The following is a 21,668-nucleotide window of genomic DNA, read 5'->3' as shown; positions in this document are numbered from 1 at the left end:
TTAAAATAAATATTAATCATGTTTAGATTAATATTTGGCAGAGTTAATTATTATCTTATTATAAGATATTTATTTAAAACTGATATCTGTAATATAAATTTAATTTTGAATTAACTTGTATTTATGTTGTGATAAATATCTTTTCTTAAAATTAATTAAACAAACAAATGAGTCACTATGCTAGAGACAGTGAGTGGTGAGTGGTGTCATTTTTTCTATCCTTGGAATTTGAATTTTGAATTTTAAATTAATTTGTTTATTTAATTATTATTTTTTAAATATGATTTAAATTAAATAATTAAATGGTAACTATTCAGTTTTATTTTGAATTAAAAATAAATATTAATTAAATTAGTTAATTATCTTTATAAACTTGAAAAGAAGCAATTATTTTCATAAGTTTAATTAAGTTAGTTGTTTCTAGGTTGTTAGACTCTCTCAAATAACGAAGCAATAGAATTTTCAAAACCTGAAATTTTAGAAGTTTCTATAGTCTCTCTCTTCTCAAACCTCTCTAGATCTCATGTGTTGAGTACATCTAGAGAGCCTAAAATAACTTGTGAATCCTATGTGCCCACACATGTCTTGTGTGTTAGAGAAACGACTTGGAAGACTAAAGTGTGAGCTTTCATAAGGATATGAAGATCGTTGATTATCCGAAAAGACTCAATGACACTTGATAGGCTACGAAATGTAATCTCCATTCCTTGTATTTGTTATTTAATGTATCTATATATGTATGATCCTGATTGGTATTAATGATTTTTGAAAATCCCCTCCCTATACAATTTTGATGCGTATTTTGATTTTTCATTTATTTAATACCAACAATTTGGGTCAACACTGTGCTTCTATCTTATCTTCTGATTGCAATTAATAGTGTAGAATTGCAATTGCATTTGAATTAATATCAGTGTTATGATAGGATATACATAGGTATTCTACCTTGCCACACTCTTTAACTAATAAATTTCTACAATCTTTCATTTTTATGTTTACACTTCAATTTTATCTATTCTATTTATTTTAACCTTACTAATCTAATTTTTATTTGTGTTTTACCTCTGTGGATATGACAAAATCATTTACTAATGTGACTGCTCAAGACTTTATCGGGCGACATCAATCCCATCACTAATGAAGCTCATTCAAAGTTGAGACCTAGCCATCCATGATCATTGAGACCCAGCTTTTGAAGCATCGTGTCCATTAAAGCTATCGAGATCTGTCCATTAAAGACGTCGAGGTTTCTCTATCGAAGCCATTGAACTGCGTTTGTCTCTACATTCAAATAAAAAAAATGTGTGTAAGAGAGATGTAGATGTAAAGAGAGTGAAAGGTTGAAATGGAGAGAGAGTTAAGAGTGAAAGGTAGGTTAGGGCTGGCAGGTCGAATGAGATAAATGATTTTTTTTTAATTGATAGTAAGTGTTGACCCTCGATTTGGTCAACAACACGGAGTCAAATAAAACGATAGAAATGAGATGAATTCAAGCCAAAAAAACAAATGACATAAGGATTTATAGTGGTTCGGCCCCAAATGATGGTAATGACCTACGTCCACTTAGTGTTCTTATCAATATATGAAAACTTGCGATCAGTAAACAAGGGTTTACCGAGTTTCACAAGCTTAACAAAAGATACAAGGTATTGCGTGAAAACAATAATTTTCTCTCTCAAGATCCCAAGATCTCTCAAATGAACCCTTTGAGTATTATTTATAGGCTCAAGGATCTTCTTATGGGTCGTTGGGCCTAGATTACATTTAACACAAGCGTATCTAAAATAATAATGGAAATTACAATTATTACATAAATGCGAGATCACATATTAATAGAAAGTATCTGATATACTGCGACTAGCCTGGTCGCCCATGAAATATGTCTTCTGCCGAGTGAATTTTCTTCTGGTCAATGGTCGACCAGCAATGTAACTGCTTACAGTGGCGGACCCAAGAATTGGTTAAAGGGGGGCACAATTTTTTTTTTCAAAACAAATAATATAATATGCTAAAAATTAATTAAATTTTGGAGATTAATTTTTACGAGCAACGACTATCAAGAAATCTCAAGCATTACTTAAAAATAGTACGCATTGCCATGAAATTTTAGCATAATAAATCAATTTTTCAGCTCGTACATTGAAAGTTGTCCACAACGAGATTTCATGTTTTGAAAATGATGGATAATAGACTAATTATCAATAGCATTGAATACATCCTTCTCAAGATACACAGTAAGGCTATCATTCAACCATTGATCTCCTATTTTGTTGTGTATTTGATTCTTCACAATGTTCATTGTAGAGAATGCTCTTTCTACCAAAGTTGTTGCAACTGGAAGCGTTAATGCCAATTTAATAAGCAAATAAACCAATGGATATACCTTTTTTGTCTCAACTAGTTTCTTAGAAAGATCAACCATCCCTTTCAAACCTGAAAACTTGACATGAGAACGCATATCATCAACATGGGTTTGAAGTTGATATTCTAGTACCTTTATATCCATTGTAGAAAAATCACATGGATAAAGTTGAACAAGACGGATTAACTTTCCCTTATCAAAAGAAGAAAATGAATTAGCTGGAGATAAGCACGCTAAACAAAGTAGCAACTCGGTATTAGCTTCATTAAAATGACTATTTAGCTCTTGTAGCTGTAAATCTATCACTGTATTGAAAAAATCAACACGGAAATAGTGAAAATTTGTAAGCCTTGGAGCCTTGCACTGTGATTTCCCTTGAGGACAATACATATGATTCATATCAAGAACATCAATATTGAACTTCATACGAAAATTATAAACTTCTTCTACTAAAGAATCCCATCCATTGTCTCTCGTCATTTGTAGCTGTTTCTTGCATATTTTGACTAAATCCATTGCATTCACAATATCTTGATCACCTTTTTGTAAGACTTGTGACAACTCATTTGTGATCCCAAGAATATTCTTCACCAAATGCAAGCTAAAGACAAAATCATATGTTTGCACCATTTGTAACATAATAGATGCTTCATATTTTTGCTCACTATTCAATCTATCATTTGTAATTTCCTCAAGCATATCAATAATAGACGAAATACATGATAGTAAAGCTTACCAAAGTGTGATCCCCAACGTGTATCGCACGGACGCTTAATTCCACTTTCTTGATTTTGGCCTCTTCCACTCAAAAGTTCTCCACCTTTTAAAACTTCGATGACTTTGAGAGCTTGTTTTTCCCAAAGAATGTCATGACGCTTAAATAAGGCTCCAACAACATTCACCACATTAGACACTACGGTGAAAAAAGTACCTATTTTTTTCATAAAAATATAAATTGTTATATATATAATTACGAAACAAGTATTAATAGAACGTGAATAAAAAGGAAAATACCTATTAAATCATGTTTCTTTGCCACAACCAAGAGTGATAATTGTAGTTGATGAGAAAAACAATGGACAAAAAAAGCACATTCATTCTCCTTCATGATAATACTTTTCAAATCATTAAACTCTCCACTCATGTTACTAGCTCCATCATACCCTTGACCTCGTAATTTGGATATGCTCAACCCATGCTTTGAAAACAACTTATTAATTTATATCTTAAGTGAGATTGCAGTGGTATTATGAACATGTTCAATATTGATGAATAGCTCAATCACACACCCTCTCTTATCCACATAACGAAACATTACGACCATTTGTTCCTTTATGGATACATCACGAGATTCATAAACTAAAATAGAAAAAATAACATCTCCCATATCTCTAATAATAACATTAATTGTTTCCATAGCACAAGCATTTACAATGTCCTTCTGAATCTTTGGTGAAGTTAGTTTAAGATTCTCATGAGCATTTTTTAAAGCAACTGCTCTAACTTCCTCGTTATGATCAGCAAGAAACGTTAGAAGTTCAAGAAAGTTACATTGATTATTAGACTCTTGGGACTCATCATGACCACGAAATGCAAGACCTTGTCATACAAGAAAGCAAATACAATCAACTGAAGCAATTAATCGAACACGGTAACTTATTCGATCTTTGATGTTCTTCTTTAAAAAATGTGTTCAATTTGATGTTTTCCATCCATTAAAGCTTCACATTTTTTGTAACACTTGTAATGACTACTATTGTGATTTCCGACATGGGCTTCGAGTAGGCTCATTTTCTTCCAATTTGAAAAACCGTTACTAACAAATGTGTTGCCACCAGCTTGTTTTCCAATGCTTGATTTAAAAAGATAGCAACACAGAAAAAATGCAGAATTCTTACTTATGCTACATTCCAACCAAGTAGAAAATTGATCAAACCATGCAATGTTGAATCGACGTTCCTTTACTCTATAGAATTTCTTAGGAAATTCACGACTTCTTGGTTGACAAGGCCCTTGCTGTAGATAATGTCTACGAATTTCATCTTGAATATTTGGGTGGTAATTGGAAATTGGTGGTCGCAACCCAAGATCGGTAGGAAGATTAGTCATATCAATTGAACTTGAAGTACAATTTCTATTTGAATTGTCAAAATCTACTTCACGAAAATGTGATATAATTGAAACTTTTTGTCTTTTTGAATTGTCTACCTCCACCTCAGGAAAATGTGACACATTTGAAACTCTTTTATAATATTTTTCCATATCTGTGTCAAATATACCTATAAAATATCAAATTTATATAATTTTTATTCATATATATGTTATATATGCAAGCACACACATTTATAATAATTAAAAATATCAAATAAATATAGCACAAATTTTTATATATAATTTGTATTCTTATGCATACATGTAATTACATATTTATGTCAATAAAATTATCAAGTAAATCTAGAACAAATTTTTTACATTATTTGTATTTATAAATTACATGTTTATATTGATGAAAATAGCAAATAATTATAGGACAATTTTTTTTTTTATGAACAATCGCACATACACATACATTTCTTACATACTTTGTATTCATAAATACAAATTTATATTGATAAAAATACCAAATAAATATAGAGAAGCAATTTTATTTTTATATAATTACAAATACATACCTGAAGAGATATCTCTTCAAGTGATGAGTGAATCCCAATAATTCTTATACTACAATTTTTTTAGATTATTATAATAATTTAAAATTAACTAAAAAAAATAAAAACTACACTTCTTAAAACTATAAAAGTTTCAAAGAAGTGTTTTTGATAAGCTAAAACCGAATTTGATGATTATATAGATGAAAATTAGATAAACTTTAACTCCAAAAACAATGTGAGACTTTGTAATTCTTTTTATTTTAGTGTTAGGAACATGTTTACATATAATTAAATATTAGTTCTAATTACTTATTTTAAAGAAAGAAATTAGTGGGATGGCAAATGTGAATCTCACTTTCTTTAAGGACCCATGCTCAAATCAGGTGGGTCGCATTTGTTTGTTTAATATATTTAACAAAAAAAATTCAAACACTTATATATATAATATTTTTTTTCAGCTGGTGCCTAGGCCCTAGCTAGTCTTTAGCTAGGTCTACTTATGACGACTTAAATGGTCATGTGCATCCCACGTGCATACTAGTCTTGCCACGTCATTAGATGAATTTTTTTGGGTAAATAGTAAGTAACTTGTGGAGATTAGTGGAGAGAAAATGTAAATAATGTGTGTTGAGGGAGGGGAAAGAGAATGATGGTGTAGTTTGGTAGAGAACTTAAATGGTTTTTTTTTTTTTTTTACTTTTGAGATTTTTTTTCTTTACAGAAAAAACAAATTAAAGTAAAATTCTAAAAAAATTTAAATGACTTATTATGAGACTCATTGAGCATCATAATAACTTTTAAATATGAGGTTATTTTATCAGACATTGTTTGATGTAATAACTTTAGTTTATTATGACGCATGTAAAGATGTATGTGTCATAACAAAATAAGCTAAGAATAATATTTTGTTATTGTGAGAAGAACTGGCAGGCATAGCTTGTAATTGCAAGGAGAGAAACTTTTGATTATGCGGCGATTGATTTTACGGTCTCAACTTAGGACAATAAGCCTTTCCAAATAACTTTTTGCTTACAAAGACTACACTCGTCATAAAGTGAAGTTCCACTAACACATTCACACATCTTTTTACCCTTAAGGAAATTTCTCATCACACAACTCTGATACAAATATTTTTTTCAATTCAGCCTCACACTGGTATATTGAAGTGAATCGTCTCTTTCCTAGCCATAATAAAAAAGCTAAGAAAACGAGAACACAAAAGAAGAGGAAACAAAATACCACTTTGCATAAACTATTAAAAAAATCAAATGAATGCAAAAACTTCTCTTCGTAAAACAAGCTATCTCTCTCTCGTCTGAATACCAATTCAAGTGATTCACGAGGACATAAAAGATAACAAAAATATCTACAACTTTCATATTTTGCATTTTACGAGATAATAACTATATTACTGTCACAATTGAGCTTCAAATTACAGACATGCATTGTGACGTGATTGAAGGATTTCTCTGCCTTTAAATTTCATATCTAGCTGTGAGTCGAAATTAAACCTCCTCTTATGAAAACCTTCTCCAATACCATTTTAAACAATATAAAGAAACAAAAGAAAAATCAAGGGAGAAGAGAAAACTAAGATTTCGTATCATTATATCATAATACAATTACATCTACATTACACAAGCACTAAACACATAAGCTACTTAAACTAAAATAAAGAAAACTAAAAATACTTTTCTACTCTTAATAAATAACTAAAAATATCTAAAGACAATTAACCATAAATATCTAAACACTTGTAACCTATACTCTTGTAAGATACGACATCATTCCAACACCACTCATTTAAATAGTTAGTAATCAATAATGTAAAGTGGTGGATGGTAGATAACAATGTAAAAGCAACCAAAAAAAGTCCACTTTGAATTGAATATAAATAAGAGAGAAGAGAACTAGCTTGAAGAAAGAATAATAATACTAGAAGACAAAAATAATGTAGTAATTGCTTTAGAAGGATCGGATGTATTCTTCAGAGATATATGGCTAAGACCTAAGCCTGTCTGATCACCTCTCAATCTGGCCGACTCGAGAGTTCCTATTAGTCATTATTGGTTGTAGGTGAGTTGTTAAAGAGATCAACAAATATCAGCTCCAGAGATCAACAAATATCAGAACATATTAAAAATCCTATTGCTGTATTTTGTTTAAATATTTATTTATGCTTTTATAATTTTAAAAATATCAAATTGTGTTCTTATATTTTACTAAATACACTTTTAAATAAATATAAATGACTATTTAATCAAAATAGTGAAGGCAAACAAACAGAACATTACAGTAAAACTTTCTTAAAAGCCACGCGTATTACAAATTATCCTAGGTGTCACCCATGTCGGTCACTCGCATAGTATCTGATCTTCCTAACACGTGTAAAGCTCTTAAGGCGCCACGCGTCCGGCTACATGCAACGATGGCAAAGCCCTTCTCTATTATAAGTCCCTCACAATGTCTCCACTGACTCCATTAACCATCGAACAGTTGTCTTTCGAACTCATTATATTCTGCCTTTCACATTTTTTATTTTCTGGAAATATATCGTTTATTTTCAAGTGTCAATGGATCAATCTGAAGCTGTACATCCTTACAAGGCCAGCGAACCCCATTCAGGTGATCCCTTTACTAATGTTAATTAGTGCTTCATTTCTTTCTTCCGTTCATTTTCTAACATGTAGTGTTTTGATCTGCAGTGGCAGGTGAGGATGAGCACCCCCCTGAGAAGAAGACAGTAATGCAAAAGGTCAAGGCAAGGGCAAGGAAGATAAGGAATTCGATGAGGAAACATGCCCCTGAGGACCATGGCCATGATCAAGTTCGTGATGCTCAAGATATCGATGATGATGATGATGGTGATGATGACGACGACGAAGATGAGGAAGTGGTGGAACGCCCAGAAATGCATGGTGCACCAAGTATGTATTACAGTATTAGTTTACTATAATTAATCTATTGCATGCCTAACTACAACTCTTGACATATTTGTGTTTGTTTCATTGTTAAGTTTCCATTTATATTGTGACAATATTGATTTACTGATAAGTGTTGTTGCGAATAACTTTACAGTACACAAATCAGCCGCAGTTAAGAGTACTAGTAGTACTGCTACTCCAGAAAATACACCTATGTCTTTCTCTCATCTTGGGGCTTCTAAGACCAATAAGACTGGTCATAGTAAAACCTCTGTTCCTGAAACAGAAGTTAATACACCTGTTACTTCTTTCCTTGGTCAGGGGCCCTCCAGGACCAATGAGACTGGTCATAGCAAAACCTCTGTTCCTCAAACAGAAGTTAATACACCCCTGTCTTCTTTATCTCATGACCATGGTGCCTCTAGGACCAATGAGACTGATCATAGTAAAAGTTTTGTTCCTGGAACAGAGTCCAGTGGTGTCCATTTGGAGAGTCCAGATCTAAATACGCCTCTGACTTCTTTATCTGGTCTTGGGGCTTCTAGGACCAATGAGACTGATCATAGGAAAACCTCTGGTTCTGAACCAGAAGTTAATACACCTCTGTCTTCTTTATCTCACGATCATGATGCTTCTAGGACTAATGAGACTGATCATAGTACAACTTTTGTTCCTGGAACAGAGTCCAGTGGTGTCCATGTGGAGAGTCCAGATGTAAATACACGTATGACTACTGTTTTTGATCATGGGCCTTCTAGTAACAATGAGACTGGTCATAGTAAAACTTCTGTTCCTGAAACAAAAGTTAATACACCTCTGTCTTCTTTATCTCATGACCATGGTGCTTCTAGGATTACTGAGACTGATCATAGCAAAAATTTTGTTCCTGGAACAGAGTCCAGTGGTGTTCATTTGGAGAGTCCTGATGTAAATGCACATATGACTTCTCTTTTTGATTATGGGCCTTCTAGGACCAATGAGACTGGTCATACTAAAACCTCTATTCCTGAAACAGAAGTTCATACACCTCTGTCTTCTTTACCTCATGATCATGGTGCTTCTAGGACCAATGAGACTGATGATAGGAAAACTTTTGTTCCTGGAACAGAAGTTAATAAACCTCTATCTTCTTTATCTCATGATCATGGTGCTTCTAGGACCAATGAGACTGATGATAGGAAAACTTTTGTTCCTGGAAAAGAAGTTAATACACCTCTGTCTTCTTTATCTCATGATCATGGTGCTTCTAGGACTACTGAGACTGGTCATAGTAAAACCTCTATTCCTGAAACAGAAGTTCATACACCTCTGTCTTCTTTATCCCATGATCATGGTGCTTCTAGGACCAATGAGACTGATGATAGGAAAACCTTTGTTCCTGGAACAGAATTTGATACACCTCTGTCCTCTTTATCTCATGATCACGGTGCTTCTACAACCAATGAGACCGGTCATAGTAAAACCTCTGCTTCTGAAACAGAAGTTAATATACCTCTGTCTTCATTATCTCATGATCATGGTACTTCTAGGACCAATGAGACTGATCATAGTAATACTTTTGTTCCTGAAACAGAGTCCAGTAGTGTCCATTTGGAGAGTCGGGACGTAAATGCACCTCTTTCTTCTTTCTCTCATGAAAATATCAAGGACTCTTCTCATAATTCCGGGGTCAATTTAGAGAAACCCGTTGGGAATACTCTCCTGTCTTCTTTGTCTCCTGGACTTTCTGATATCAAGGAATCTGATCCCACTAAAACCTCTGTCCCAGGGGCAGAGTCCAAAATCAATTTGGAAAGACCTAAGGAATTGGAGAGGGACCCTCATGGCCCTGAGGACTCCTCTCATAAGCACACCTCTTCCAATTATCAGACTAAGGTCACTGATCCAATCGGCACAGGTAACTAACTGCTGACTAAGGTCAAGACTGATCTCTTCAAATGTACTTTCATTCATATTTTCTTATTTATCTTTTACATGTTGTTTTACAGGCACTAAGGAAATAGAAACCACTCCATTACTCGGTTCCTTCGATAAGATGAATATACATGATGACACGGAACCAAAACCAAAGCAAAATCTAGCCAATGTTGGGTCATCAACCGGAAGCCATGACCAGTTTCCTTCAGAGCCTTCATCACTACCAATTAGCACACCCCAACACCCCAAAACCAATCCATATGATGAAACCTCTCAGAAATCGTCTACACCAACCAGTTACACTGAGAAAAAACCTACTGCCGCATCTACTGTAGCTGACAACGCAATATCAGAAAAGAATGTCGTTGCTTCCAAACTCGGCTACGGCGAGAAAAACGACACAGGACCCCATGAAACGACAGGAAATGATGGTACTGCTAATTACTTTAGTGACACACCACAACAGCCCAAAGCAGTGGAAGAAAACTTGGGTATTCAGAAACCTGAAAGCAACCCAGATGATATTACCTCTCCGAAACCATCAACACCAAGCAGTTACACTGAGAAAATATCATATGCTACCTCTGCTATTTATGGTGCCGTAGCATCCAAATTCGGCTATGGCGATGACACGGAACTCCATGAAACGACAGGAGATAGCGGCAGTATCGGTAATGAGCCAGCTTCAGAAACTGGATACAGGAAAAAGATGGCTTCCACGGAGACGGACAAGATAGCTCCGCTGGACGAGAAGGACGCCGGAGAAGGGAGTGAAGCTATGTCAAAAATGCATGGCCCGGCCAGCTCGACAAGGGAATTGGAGAAGACTAGTTCTGGGACTGAAGGGGAAGACAAAGGAGTCTCCGTTAAGGACCACTTGGCCGAGAAGTTGGTGCCTGGAGATGAAGATCGAGCGCTGTCTGAGGTGATCTCTGATGCTTTAAACAAGCGAAAGGAGGAACCGGAGGAGGGTTCTGAGTCTCATCCAATGGGGAAGGTGACAGTGTCGGACCACGTGGCAAAAACTTTGGGTACTGCGGATGAGCAAAATGAATCCAACACTGCGATTAAGGCTAGGGGTATAGTTGCATCGTGGTTTGGATTGGGTTCGGGTGGGGATCAGTCCCAGGCTTCTGAAGATTCACCTGCCAACACCCAAGGTAAACTAGTATGAAGCTCTAAAACTGGCTTTTTTTGTTATATGGAAAAAAGAAAATGGAATAATTTTTGTTTTTTTTATTTTATTTTATTTAATGGCAGGTGAAACTGAGGTCAAAGCAGAAGAGAGGGAGGAGGGGAAGAGGCTTAAAGATTGAGGGAACTGAAAAGATGGACTGGGACAGGGGAGTTGATAATAAATTGATGTTTTTGATGTGTTTTGTGGAGAAGGTTGATTATTTGTGTTTATTTGTGTTGTGTGTGCATCAGTGCATGTAAATAAATTCGGGGACTTTGCTCTGAAGATTTGTTGTATTTGTAAATTGTACTTGACCCTCCGTTTTGTAAAAGCCCTCATGTTCAGATTGTGTTATCCAGTTATCTGGCTCTACTTTGGCTGAATATATATAATAAGCTGCACGTTTTTTTAGTTAAAACTTTTTCACTCATTATTTATTTATTTTTGTTTAATTTTATGTTTTTTAATTAGTCAACAAACTCTTAAAACACATAAATATATATTCCAATGAATTCATGAGCGTTGATATTTTCTTTAGCGGACAAGGTGATTTTCTTTTTCCATACACAAGTATATATAGGCGCGAATACCTTCGTAAGGATAACATAACATTTCTGCTCAAGAAGCCAAATAGAAAATAACAACTATAATATATCTTTTCAAAGAGAGTTGAAGAAACTGCGAGTATACACACAAGTGTAGCCAAGATGCTGAAAATTTGAATTTTAATATTCTTATGACTAAATTTATTCACTAAATACTTAATATTCACGCATGAGTTGAGTTGTTGATTTTAACTATTCTTGATTTAAATTAGATACTTAATCAGTATTTGAATTTAATTTTTAGGAGACCTAATTTGAGACTTGAGGAGGTAATTTTTATGAATCGCTCGTGAAATTAACTATATGATGCATGTAATAATATGGATATATATTAGTTGTATGATTTAATTAGAGAATTATAGATCATAATGAATTTGTAAGTTTTATGATGAAATTTCTCACTACTCCAGATTTCTCATAGTCTCATCTAAAATTTCTTGCATCTTATATAACAGTAATTCCATGGTAGAAAATTTGTAATTTTAACAATCTCTCCTTTTCTTTCTCTCATCTTCGTGCATTGGATGAATGTAATTTTCTATTAGGTGTTATAGTTTTTTGTAATTGATTTGGGTGTTATTTTTCTGTTGGGTTTGTTAGTTTGTTATTTTTGTATCTCTTGGGCTTATTTATATTGTGCCCATTTTCTTAATAATAGCAGGTTGTTTTTCTGAGTGTTTTTGGGCTTTCTTGTAATATGGTATCAGTGCATATTCACTTTCTTGCTGCTCATTCACGTAACAACCCTTTTCCTTCTCAACAGAAACCCTCAAGCTGTCTCAGCCGCCTCTCAAGAAACCCTTTCTTCTTCAGTCAAGTTTTGATGTTGCCCTTCATGGTCCGCACGAGAGCCTCCCTGCCGCGCAGCTCATCGATCTCCAGACTTCCTCCTACGCCAAGGGCTACTGCTCCTTCTTCTCCCTCAGCTCCGGTGATGCCGTCTGCTCCTTCTCCGACCCCGACTATGGCTGTGGCTCCTGATGTCGCCTCCTCTTCTCCCTCTCGTGACGATCTGTGTCCAGCCGCTGCTCCCTCCTCCTCTCCGGCCAATCTGCAGTGTCCTCCGCCTGTCTCCATCCCTAGGAGTTCGTCACCTCCTCTCGGCAGTCAAGGTGATCCACGGTGGTCTCGGCGTTCGCAGTGGTCTCGGCAGTCACGGTGGTCTTGGTGCTCAAGGTCCTCTCGGCAGTCATGGTGGTATCGGCATTCCAAATCTCTCTACTGCTCCCCCCTGTCAACCTTCCCATATGGATCATACGTACCACTTGGGAATCGGAGACAACCCCAACTTTCTGATTTCAACTCAGATTCTAACGGGTCAAGAAAATTTCCAATCATGGAAGAGAGCTGCTTCCATCTCCATTGCTGCCAAGAACAAAACTTAGTTCATAGATGGGTCTTTGCCTCAACCCCATCCTTCTAATCCTTTTTTTCATGCCTGGGTTCAATGTAATAATATGGTTATGGCTTGGTTATTACAATTTGTTTCTCGTGAAATTGCAGCTAGCATTATGTTTCAAGATTCGGCCACTGCTATGTGGAATGATCTCCATGAACGGTTCAATCAAGGCAATGGCCCGCGAATATTTCAGCTTCAAACTGCGGTTCACACAATCAAACAAGGTGACTCTGATATAAATTCCTATTTTACCCGTCTCAAAGCTATTTGGGATGAGCTCAAAGAATTTCAGCCGATTGTTCCCTGTTCATGTTGCTGCAAATGTGGTGTTATTGAGAGGCTTCTTGGATATTATCACAGAGATCAGATTATGCAGTTTGTTGCTGGTCTCAATGACTCTTATTCGGCAGTGAGGGCTCAAATTCTCCTCTATGATCCTCTTCCTTCCCTATCCAAGGTTTTCTCCATGGTGTCTCAAGAAGAGAGACAAAGAAGTCTTGGTCACATCGCTCCGTTCATTGCTGCTGCTGCGGTTTCGACCCATTCAACCAAGCCCCCTCCATCAAGATCAAAGAAACTAAGACCCACTTGCTCTCATTGTCTCAAACCGGGTTACTTGGTGGACAAATGTTTTTTTCTTCATGGATTTCCTCCTGGGTATGGTGACAAGCGTCGTCCAGATGGTGCTCTCAAATCCTCTGTTCATCAAGCTTCCGCATCTCCTGTCTCTACTTCGATTTTAGGAAAGCTGCCTATGTTGTCCCAATCTAAGCTCAGTCAACAGCTTATCTCCCTTCTAAGTCAGAATCTCCAGCACACCTCGGCTGCCACTGACACCAACCTGCCGATTGCCTCACAAGTTTCTGGTAATCTTGTTGACTTCCCCTCTTATTTGTGGATAGTTGATAGTGGAGCTTCTCACCATGTGTGTTACTCCCTTAACTGCTTTAAAACTATTGATAAACACCCTATTGCTACCTTAGTCACTTTACCCAATGGGCATAATATTCATATTTCTTATTCTGGCTCTTTTCAACTATCTAGTTATATTACCTTGACTGATGTTTTATTCATACCAGAATTTCAGCATAATCTTTTCTCGGTAAATGCTTTTCTACAAAACAGCCCTAACTCTTTAATTTTTTCTGCTTCTGAATGCTTTATTCAGGCATCCACTCGGACTTCCAAGATTGGGATTGCTAAGAAAATGGGGAGGCTATTTTACTTTGAGCAAGATCGCCAATTCTCTCACTTTGTACATTCTGATATTTTCTGTTAATGCTTGTACAAAAATGGACTAATGGCACTTTCGCCTTGGTCATCCTTCTATGTCAATTTCGAATTCCATAAATAAAAATCTTGTTTTTTCTAATAAATTGTCTGATCATGCTTGTTCCATTTGTCATTTAGCCAAACAAAAAAGGCTTCCTTTTGTGGCCAATAATAATAGGGCTTCTATGCCATTTGATCTTGTTCACTTTGACATTTGGGGGCCATTTCATGTTCTTAGCATAGAAGGGTACAAATATTTTCTTACTATTGTTGATGATCACACTCGTTTTACATGGGTCTATCTACTTAAAGCTAAATTTGATGTGCAAAGTATTATTCCGCAATTCTTCTCTTTAATTGCTACTCAGTTTTCTGTTACTATTATAGCTGTAAGATGTGATAATGCTAAAGAACTTAACCTATCTTCTTTCTATGCTTCCAAAGGGCTTGAACAATTTCACTCATGTGTTGATCGGTCTCAGCAAAATTCGATGGTTGAACGAAAGCATCAACACATCCTAAATGTCGCTCGGTCCTTATTATTTCAATCTCATATTTCTCTCCCTTATTGGTCTTATCTCATTAATACTGCTGTTTATCTCATTAATAGAACTCCTTCATTACTTTTACATAAAAAGACATCTTTTGAACTTCTCTTTAATAAAGTTCCTTCTTATGAGCATCTTAGAAATTTTGGTTGTCTTGCTTATGCCTCCACTTTAGATAGACATAGACATAAATTCTCTCCTCGCTCTAAAGCTTGTGTTTTTATTGGTTATCGCCATGGAATGAAGGCCTATACCTTACTCGATATTGAAAGTCAACAGATTTTTAATTCTAGAGATGTCATCTTCTATGAGCATATTTTCCCTTTACATCATGACAAGTCTAATGTGTATACTGACTCTCTTTCCCTGACAAAAGTGTTTGATGTAGGACCCCATATTCCTCAAGTGCCCTCCCCTTCCAATCATGCTCTTGAGGATCCTTCTCCTTCGTCACCTATAATTACCACTTCCAAAAGTGGAAAGCCTATTTCTCGTCCCTCTTATCTTACAGACTATGCTTGTAACTTTACTACTTCTGAGTCCTCTACTTCTTATCCTCTATCTAATGTTTTATCTTATGATAGGTTGAGCGATCATTTCCGGGATGCCATTTTGGCCGCGCACATGGTAGTTGAACCATCCAGTTACAAGCAAGCTTCAAACATTCCAGAGTGGCAGCAAGCGATGAACGATGAACTTCATGCGCTTGACCGAAATAACACTTGGGACATTGTCTCTCTTCCCCCTGGACAACATGCTATAGGATGCAAATGGCTCTTCAAAATCAAATACCAACCAAGTGGTGCTATTGATCGTTACAAGGTCCGCTTGGTGGCCAAAGGCTACAACCAAAAGCAAGGTATTGATTATTCTGAAACTTTTGCACCTGTTGCAAAGTTTAACACTCTTAAACTTCTTCTTGCTAGTGCTGCCATTAAAAATTGGTCTTTATGCCAATTAGATATCAACAATGCTTTTCTTCATGGGGACTTAAATGAAAATGTCTACATGACAATTTCAAAAGGGTATCAACCCAATAGTCCTCTACCAAAAAATGTTGTTTGTAAATTAACCAAAAGTCTATATGGCTTAAAACAAGCCCCTAGACAATGGTACTACAAACTTAGCACATTTCTCTTCTCCAGTGGTTTTCGCCAATCTCAAGCGGACCACACTTTATTTATTAAGAGCACTTCTACTATCTTTATCGCTCTTCTCATCTATGTTGATGATATTATTATTACTTCTAATAACAATGCCGCGGTCTCTGAATTTAAAGGCACGTTACATGCTGTTTTTCAATTAAAAGACCTTGGTCCCTTACGTTTTTTCTTAGGTCTTGAGATTGGTCGTTCCTCCAATGGTATATCTATGTCTCAACGACCTTTTACCTTACAGTTATTGAGTGATACAGGTTACTTGGGTGCAAAACCTGCCTCCACTCCAATGGAACCTAATGCCAAACTCAGCAAAGATGAAGGGGAGCTCCTATCTGACCCCACCATATACAGACGCTTAATTGGTAAACTTATCTATTTAACCATTACTCGTCCTGACATTTCTTTTGCTGTCAATAAGCTAAGTCAATTCTTAGCTACTCCCATGACTCCTCATCTCCATGCTGCGCATCGTATCCTTCAATATCTAAAAGGCACTCCTGGCCAAGGCCTCTTTCTTTTATGCTAAATCTAGTCCTCATATCAATGCTTATGCTGAAACTAACTTCAACTATGAGGATCTATCTCTAAAGATTTTTTCAGATGCAGATTGGGCTTTGTTACACCCAGTTTTCGAGCCATGAGAATTGTGACCTCGAAAGCTGGATTCATAATGAACGAACTCGTAAAGTCTAGAATATGTCCGAGATCTAAGCATCGAGCTTGCGAAGCAGAGACGACTTCAAAGATGATAGCCTCAAAATCCTCACAAGCTCGAAAGACAGACTCCGAGGTACATCTGTTCTCGGGATGGCCTCGGATCAGGACACCGAGCCTGACGCGCGTATGAGCTCGAAGTCATATAGCCTCGGGAAGATGATATAGCTCGAAACTCAATAAGAAACCTGTGTGAATGGGGCCTTGGTGATATAAGATAATAACTTTGAATATCCTAATGAGTCATCAATAACAGACGCGGTCCAAATTTATTACTAAAAATCCCCTACAATCAAGGGATATTATTTGTTCAGTTATACGCCCCCTGATCTTCAGGGGACGTTTCCTTGTATATCGGATTGCAGGCTTTTAATGCCATTTAATTTATTTGCATATATAGAATAACTTCCTAAAATATGTGGGATAGTATTCTGAAATCTTCTCTATAAATAGAGAGGTCATGCACCATTGTAAAGGACCCGATTTTTTGTGATCTTGAGAGAAAATTCTGGAGAATTCATCCTTGAAGAATTTTTAGAGGTCATCTTAAGTTTAATAACAAAGACTCGTGGACTAGGCAGATTTAACTGCTGAACCACGTAAAAAATCTTGTTTGTATTATCGTATTTTTATTGGCCATTACCGATTATTGTTTACGTGCTCTTCTTTCACTGTTGACGAAAAACGGCGTCAACAGTTTGGTGCTTTCATTGAGAGCCTTAAGCATTCAGTCCCTGAATAAGTCATGGCCACTAATACTCAGAATGCTCCTGAAGAGAATTACCCAAGACGTCCTGGGAAACAGCCAATGGAAAACCCAGATGTCGAAGAAAGAAGTGGATCTTCCGATTCTCAAGGACCACCTGCTCCACCAAGGGATGAGGATATGTATTACAATCCTGAGTGGTATGTTCCCATTGTGGAACTTGAGAACCGGCAACTGAAACAGCAGTTGGCAGAGGCCAACAAACGAAATGAGGAGTTGGCAAGGATAGCCGCAGAGGCGCAGGTGGCTTAGCCCCCGCCTCCGCGCGAAAACCAAGCCCCTCCTCCGAGGGACGTGCACGTTCCTCCCCGCAGGCCCCGTGGGCGTCCACGGAAGGATGCTGCCACAAGAAGGCCGGCACAACCTCCGGCACCAGCAGAGCCATCCGCTCCCCCTAGGCCTCAGAGAAGTACTCGGGCTAGGGCCCCAGTTAATCCACCTATGGAAGTACCTGCAGGAACTGAGAACAACTGAGCCCCTGCAGAGGCTCGGACTCAAGTCCCTGGGAGCGAACCGAATGCAACTAACCCATCTCGGCCAAACTCCGGACCGTCCAGGCCGCGGAATGGATGGCAGCCACCGTCACCCATACGGTTCCCTCCATCACCTATAAGATATCCTTCACCCCCTCGCAGGAATGCTCAACCAGTTCGAGACCAGGGCAAGAGGCGTGCGGGGAGGAGACAAGGAAACGAGGAAGCTTTCCAGGAGCGGAGAGGTGCCCCATCAGAAAAAAGTCAAACATCTCAGTCTCGCACGGCGGAGACGAGGCGGCATGGAAGAGATCCATCTCGAAATAACTATGCGACGAGTTTTACCAGTGACGACTCTGGAGATACCAGATCGGTCAGCAAGCATGATCAAGGTCGTAAGAATATTGGAAGTCGCAGGAATGGCTCCGACCTACGAGAACACCTTAATCAAATTCGGGGTAATGTTGACCCGATAAATCCGGACCTGAGGGATCGCTTGAATAGGCGTAAAGATCCCTTACGGAGGCGCGAGCCTGGAGTTGTGATCGATGACAACCGATTCCAGACAGTACCCCTCGTGGACCTAGTCCAAGAAAGAATTGATCAGCTTGAAAAGGCCTTTAGGCTTTTGAAAAATGAGCAAGAACACGATCGATATGAAGATTCTGATGAGCAGCTTGAGCCGTTTGCTCCCCATATTTCCAACACTCCATTTCCCCAAGGGTTTCGGATCCCTCACGTCCCAACGTTTGAGGGAAAGACTGACCCGTACAGTCATCTGAGTACGTTCAACACCATAATGAGAGCCAGTAACGTGGGTTACGAGCTCAGATGCATGTTATTTCCAGCATCATTGACAGGACCAGCCAAAAGCTGGTTCGAAAAATATAAGAGACACTCAATAACTTCTTGGGAGCAGCTGTCTAAAGACTTCAAGAAGCAGTTCAGAGCCATGATGGGGGTTAGACCTGAGGCATCAACTCTAACTAATGTTCGGCAATAACCAGGTGAAACATTAAAAAGTTACCTCACAAGGTTTAATCTGGAAGTTTCCCGAGCTCGGAACGTAGATGATAGTGGACATCTAATGGCTGTCCAAGCCGGAGTAATGCCAGGGAGTGCCCTCTGGGACGATATGCAAAGAAAACCGGTGAGGTCCATAACCAAGTTTAACAGATGAGTGCAGAGGTTTGTTAATGTAGAGGAAGCGAGGTCGACACTTAATGTGACTTCCCAGCCCGAAACTACAATGAAAAACGTCAACTCTGCCTCAACCTCGGCGGACCCAGTAGCTTCAAAACCTGCTGTGGAAAACCCTTCCAAGAGAAAAAAGAACGAAGGGAGTAACCCCGAGGCCGAGGGAGGAAAGAAAAAGAAAGGGGAGAGATATTTCTCCGTGTACAGAGTGTACACCGAGCTCAACGAGTCTCGGGAGAACATATACCTGGCCAATGAAAACCAGGTCCCCTTTAAGCGTCCGAACCCGATGAGAAATCAAAAGTCCAAGAGGGACTCCAGCAAGTATTGCCGATTTCACAGAGACACCGGGCATACTACTGATGAATGTCGAAAACTGAAAGACGAGATCGAAGGATTGATCTCGAGAGGTTACTTCAGACAATATGTCAAGAACCAGAGTGCTAGTCAGGCGGCCACGAGCCAAAAAGTAGCCACGCCACAACCCGCGCAAAACAATAATTCTCGAGCTCGGGAAGAAGATAGGCCCCCGCCGATGGATGGAGAGGATGTAATAACCATCTCGGGAGGGCCTCATCCCGCAGGAATGGGTAGAAATGCCCAAAAGAGATACGTTAACGAGCTAAAAACTGGGGACGGGTCTCCCTATGAACCCGAACCTAGAGCTCCAAAGAGTCAGAGGATTGAATCCCAACCAATAACCTTCACTGAGGAAGACGCGTCCCATGTCGAGTTTCCTCACCATGATCCGCTGGTCATCACTCTCCAGCTGGAAAATAAAAGGGTCCACCGAGTTCTCATAGACAATGGGAGCTCAGTTAACATACTCTATAAAGCAACCCTCGAGAAGATGGGACTCTCCCTTCGCGACCTGAAAGCGTGTGCAACTACTTTATACGGCTTTTCAGGAGAAGGGACCGCCTGTATGGGATCCATCGAGCTCCCCGTAACCTTGGGAGACTACCCAGTCTCGGCAACCAAGATGATGGAGTTCGTGGTAGTAGATCTACCTTCAGCCTACAATGTGCTGCTCGGGAGACCCGCCCTGGTTGGGTTGGGGGCAGTCTCATCAGTAAGGCATCTGGTCCTTAAGTTCCCGACCCCTAGCGGCGTCAGAACATTAAAGGGAGATCAATTGGCTGGGAGGGAATGCTACAGCATTTCCCTGAGAGGAAAGAAACAGACGAGCGCACAAGTACTCGTCATTATTCAAAGTAAAGACGGGACGGTCTTAGAAATTGATGAAGAGATCGATCCAAGGGTTGAGGAGAAAGCCGACCTCGAACCCTTAGAAGAGCTCGAAGAAATTCAGCTCGAGGAAACCGATCCCTCGAAAAAGGTGAAGGTTGGGAAACACCTCCAAGATGAAACAAAATAGCAACTAATTTGCTTTTTAAAGAAGAACCAGGATGTCTTCGCATGGTCACATTCGGACATGGTGGGAATAGGTCTGAATATAGCAAGCCACGCGCTAAATATAGACAAAAGCTTCCCTTCGAAGCAACAAAAGCGAAGACAGCTGGACGACGACAGAAAGAAGGCGCTGAAGGAGGAGGTTGATAGGTTAAAGGCAAACCGATTAATTAGGGATGCCTTTTACCCTGACTGGGTAGCCAATCCAGTGTTGGTCCCAAAACCCAATGGGACGTGGCGAACCTGTATTGACTATTCAGACCTCAACAAGGCTTGCCTGAAAGACTGTTTCCCATTACCAAGGATTGACCAGCTCGTGGATGCCATGGCGGGGCATGGCCTGATGTCGTTCATGGATGCCTATTCTGGATATAATCAGATCCCCATGCATGCCCCCGACCAGGAACATACGAGCTTCATAACAGATAAGGGGCTATACTGCTATAATGTCATGCCATTCGGGCTCAAAAATGCTGGGGCCACATACCAGCGGCTCGTGAACATGATGTTTTCAGAACAGATAGGCAATAACATGGAAGTTTATGTTGACGACATGCTTGTCAAGTCTCAACTTAACAATAACCATGTTGATGACCTCGAAGAGTAATTTGGCGTGCTTCGCAAGTATAACATGAAACTGAATCCTCAGAAGTGCACTTTCGGAGTATCTTCAGGAAAATTCTTGGGCTTTATCGTGAACACTCGTGGAATAGAAGCTAACCCCGATAAGATCCAGGCCTTGATTGACATGCCCTCACCTCGAAGACACAAGGATGTCCAAAGTTTGACCGGCAGAATGGCGGCCCTAAGTAGGTTCATTTCAAAATCTACGGACCGTTGTCTCCCGTTTTTCAACCTTTTGAGGGGAGGTAAGAAATTCGAATGGACGGAGGAGTGCGAGCTGGCATTCCAGGAGCTTAAAAAGCACCTCGCTGAACCCCCCATCTTATCAAAACCTGAAATGGGAGAAGTACTGTACCTATACCTTTCCACCACCGAACACGCAATAAGCGCAGTACTCGTTCGAGAAGAAGAGAAGGTACAGAGACCCGTTTACTACATCAGTAAAAGATTACTGGGGGCAGAGTCA

At 38.7% G+C, this 21,668-nt stretch overlaps 4 protein-coding genes across 4 annotated transcripts; 2 read left to right on the top strand and 2 right to left on the bottom strand.

Annotated features, from left to right (window-relative positions):
* Positions 1-2,191: 2,191 nt before the first annotated feature.
* LOC133779036 (uncharacterized) lies at positions 2,192-3,506 on the bottom strand. Its single transcript, XM_062219039.1, has 3 exons — positions 3,377-3,506; positions 3,082-3,293; positions 2,192-2,947 (listed from the first exon to the last, which is right to left on the bottom strand). The coding sequence occupies exons 1-3, from the start codon at positions 3,504-3,506 to the stop codon at positions 2,192-2,194; spliced, it is 1,098 nt and encodes a 365-aa protein (XP_062075023.1).
* Positions 3,507-3,581: 75 nt separating this feature from the next.
* Positions 3,582-4,624, bottom strand: LOC133779035 (uncharacterized). Its single transcript, XM_062219037.1, has 2 exons — positions 4,174-4,624; positions 3,582-3,961 (listed from the first exon to the last, which is right to left on the bottom strand). Exons 1-2 carry the CDS (start codon positions 4,622-4,624, stop codon positions 3,582-3,584), a joined length of 831 nt encoding a protein of 276 aa, XP_062075021.1.
* Positions 4,625-7,489: 2,865 nt separating this feature from the next.
* On the top strand, positions 7,490-11,449 carry LOC133834734 (low-temperature-induced 65 kDa protein-like). Its single transcript, XM_062264441.1, has 5 exons — positions 7,490-7,638; positions 7,719-7,940; positions 8,092-9,834; positions 9,926-11,014; positions 11,115-11,449. The coding sequence occupies exons 1-5, from the start codon at positions 7,587-7,589 to the stop codon at positions 11,168-11,170; spliced, it is 3,162 nt and encodes a 1,053-aa protein (XP_062120425.1). The 5' UTR covers positions 7,490-7,586; the 3' UTR covers positions 11,171-11,449.
* A 1,644-nt stretch (positions 11,450-13,093) lies between these two features.
* LOC133779034 (uncharacterized) lies at positions 13,094-14,314 on the top strand. Its single transcript, XM_062219036.1, has one exon. It carries the CDS (start codon positions 13,094-13,096, stop codon positions 14,312-14,314), a length of 1,221 nt encoding a protein of 406 aa, XP_062075020.1.
* The last annotated feature ends 7,354 nt before the right edge of the window (positions 14,315-21,668 follow it).

Source organism: Humulus lupulus, chromosome 5 (genome assembly GCF_963169125.1).
Source record: "Humulus lupulus chromosome 5, drHumLupu1.1, whole genome shotgun sequence".
Lineage (NCBI taxonomy): Eukaryota > Viridiplantae > Streptophyta > Magnoliopsida > Rosales > Cannabaceae > Humulus > Humulus lupulus.
Note: the sequence above shows the minus strand (reverse complement) of the source record. Positions and strands in the feature narration are given on the sequence as shown.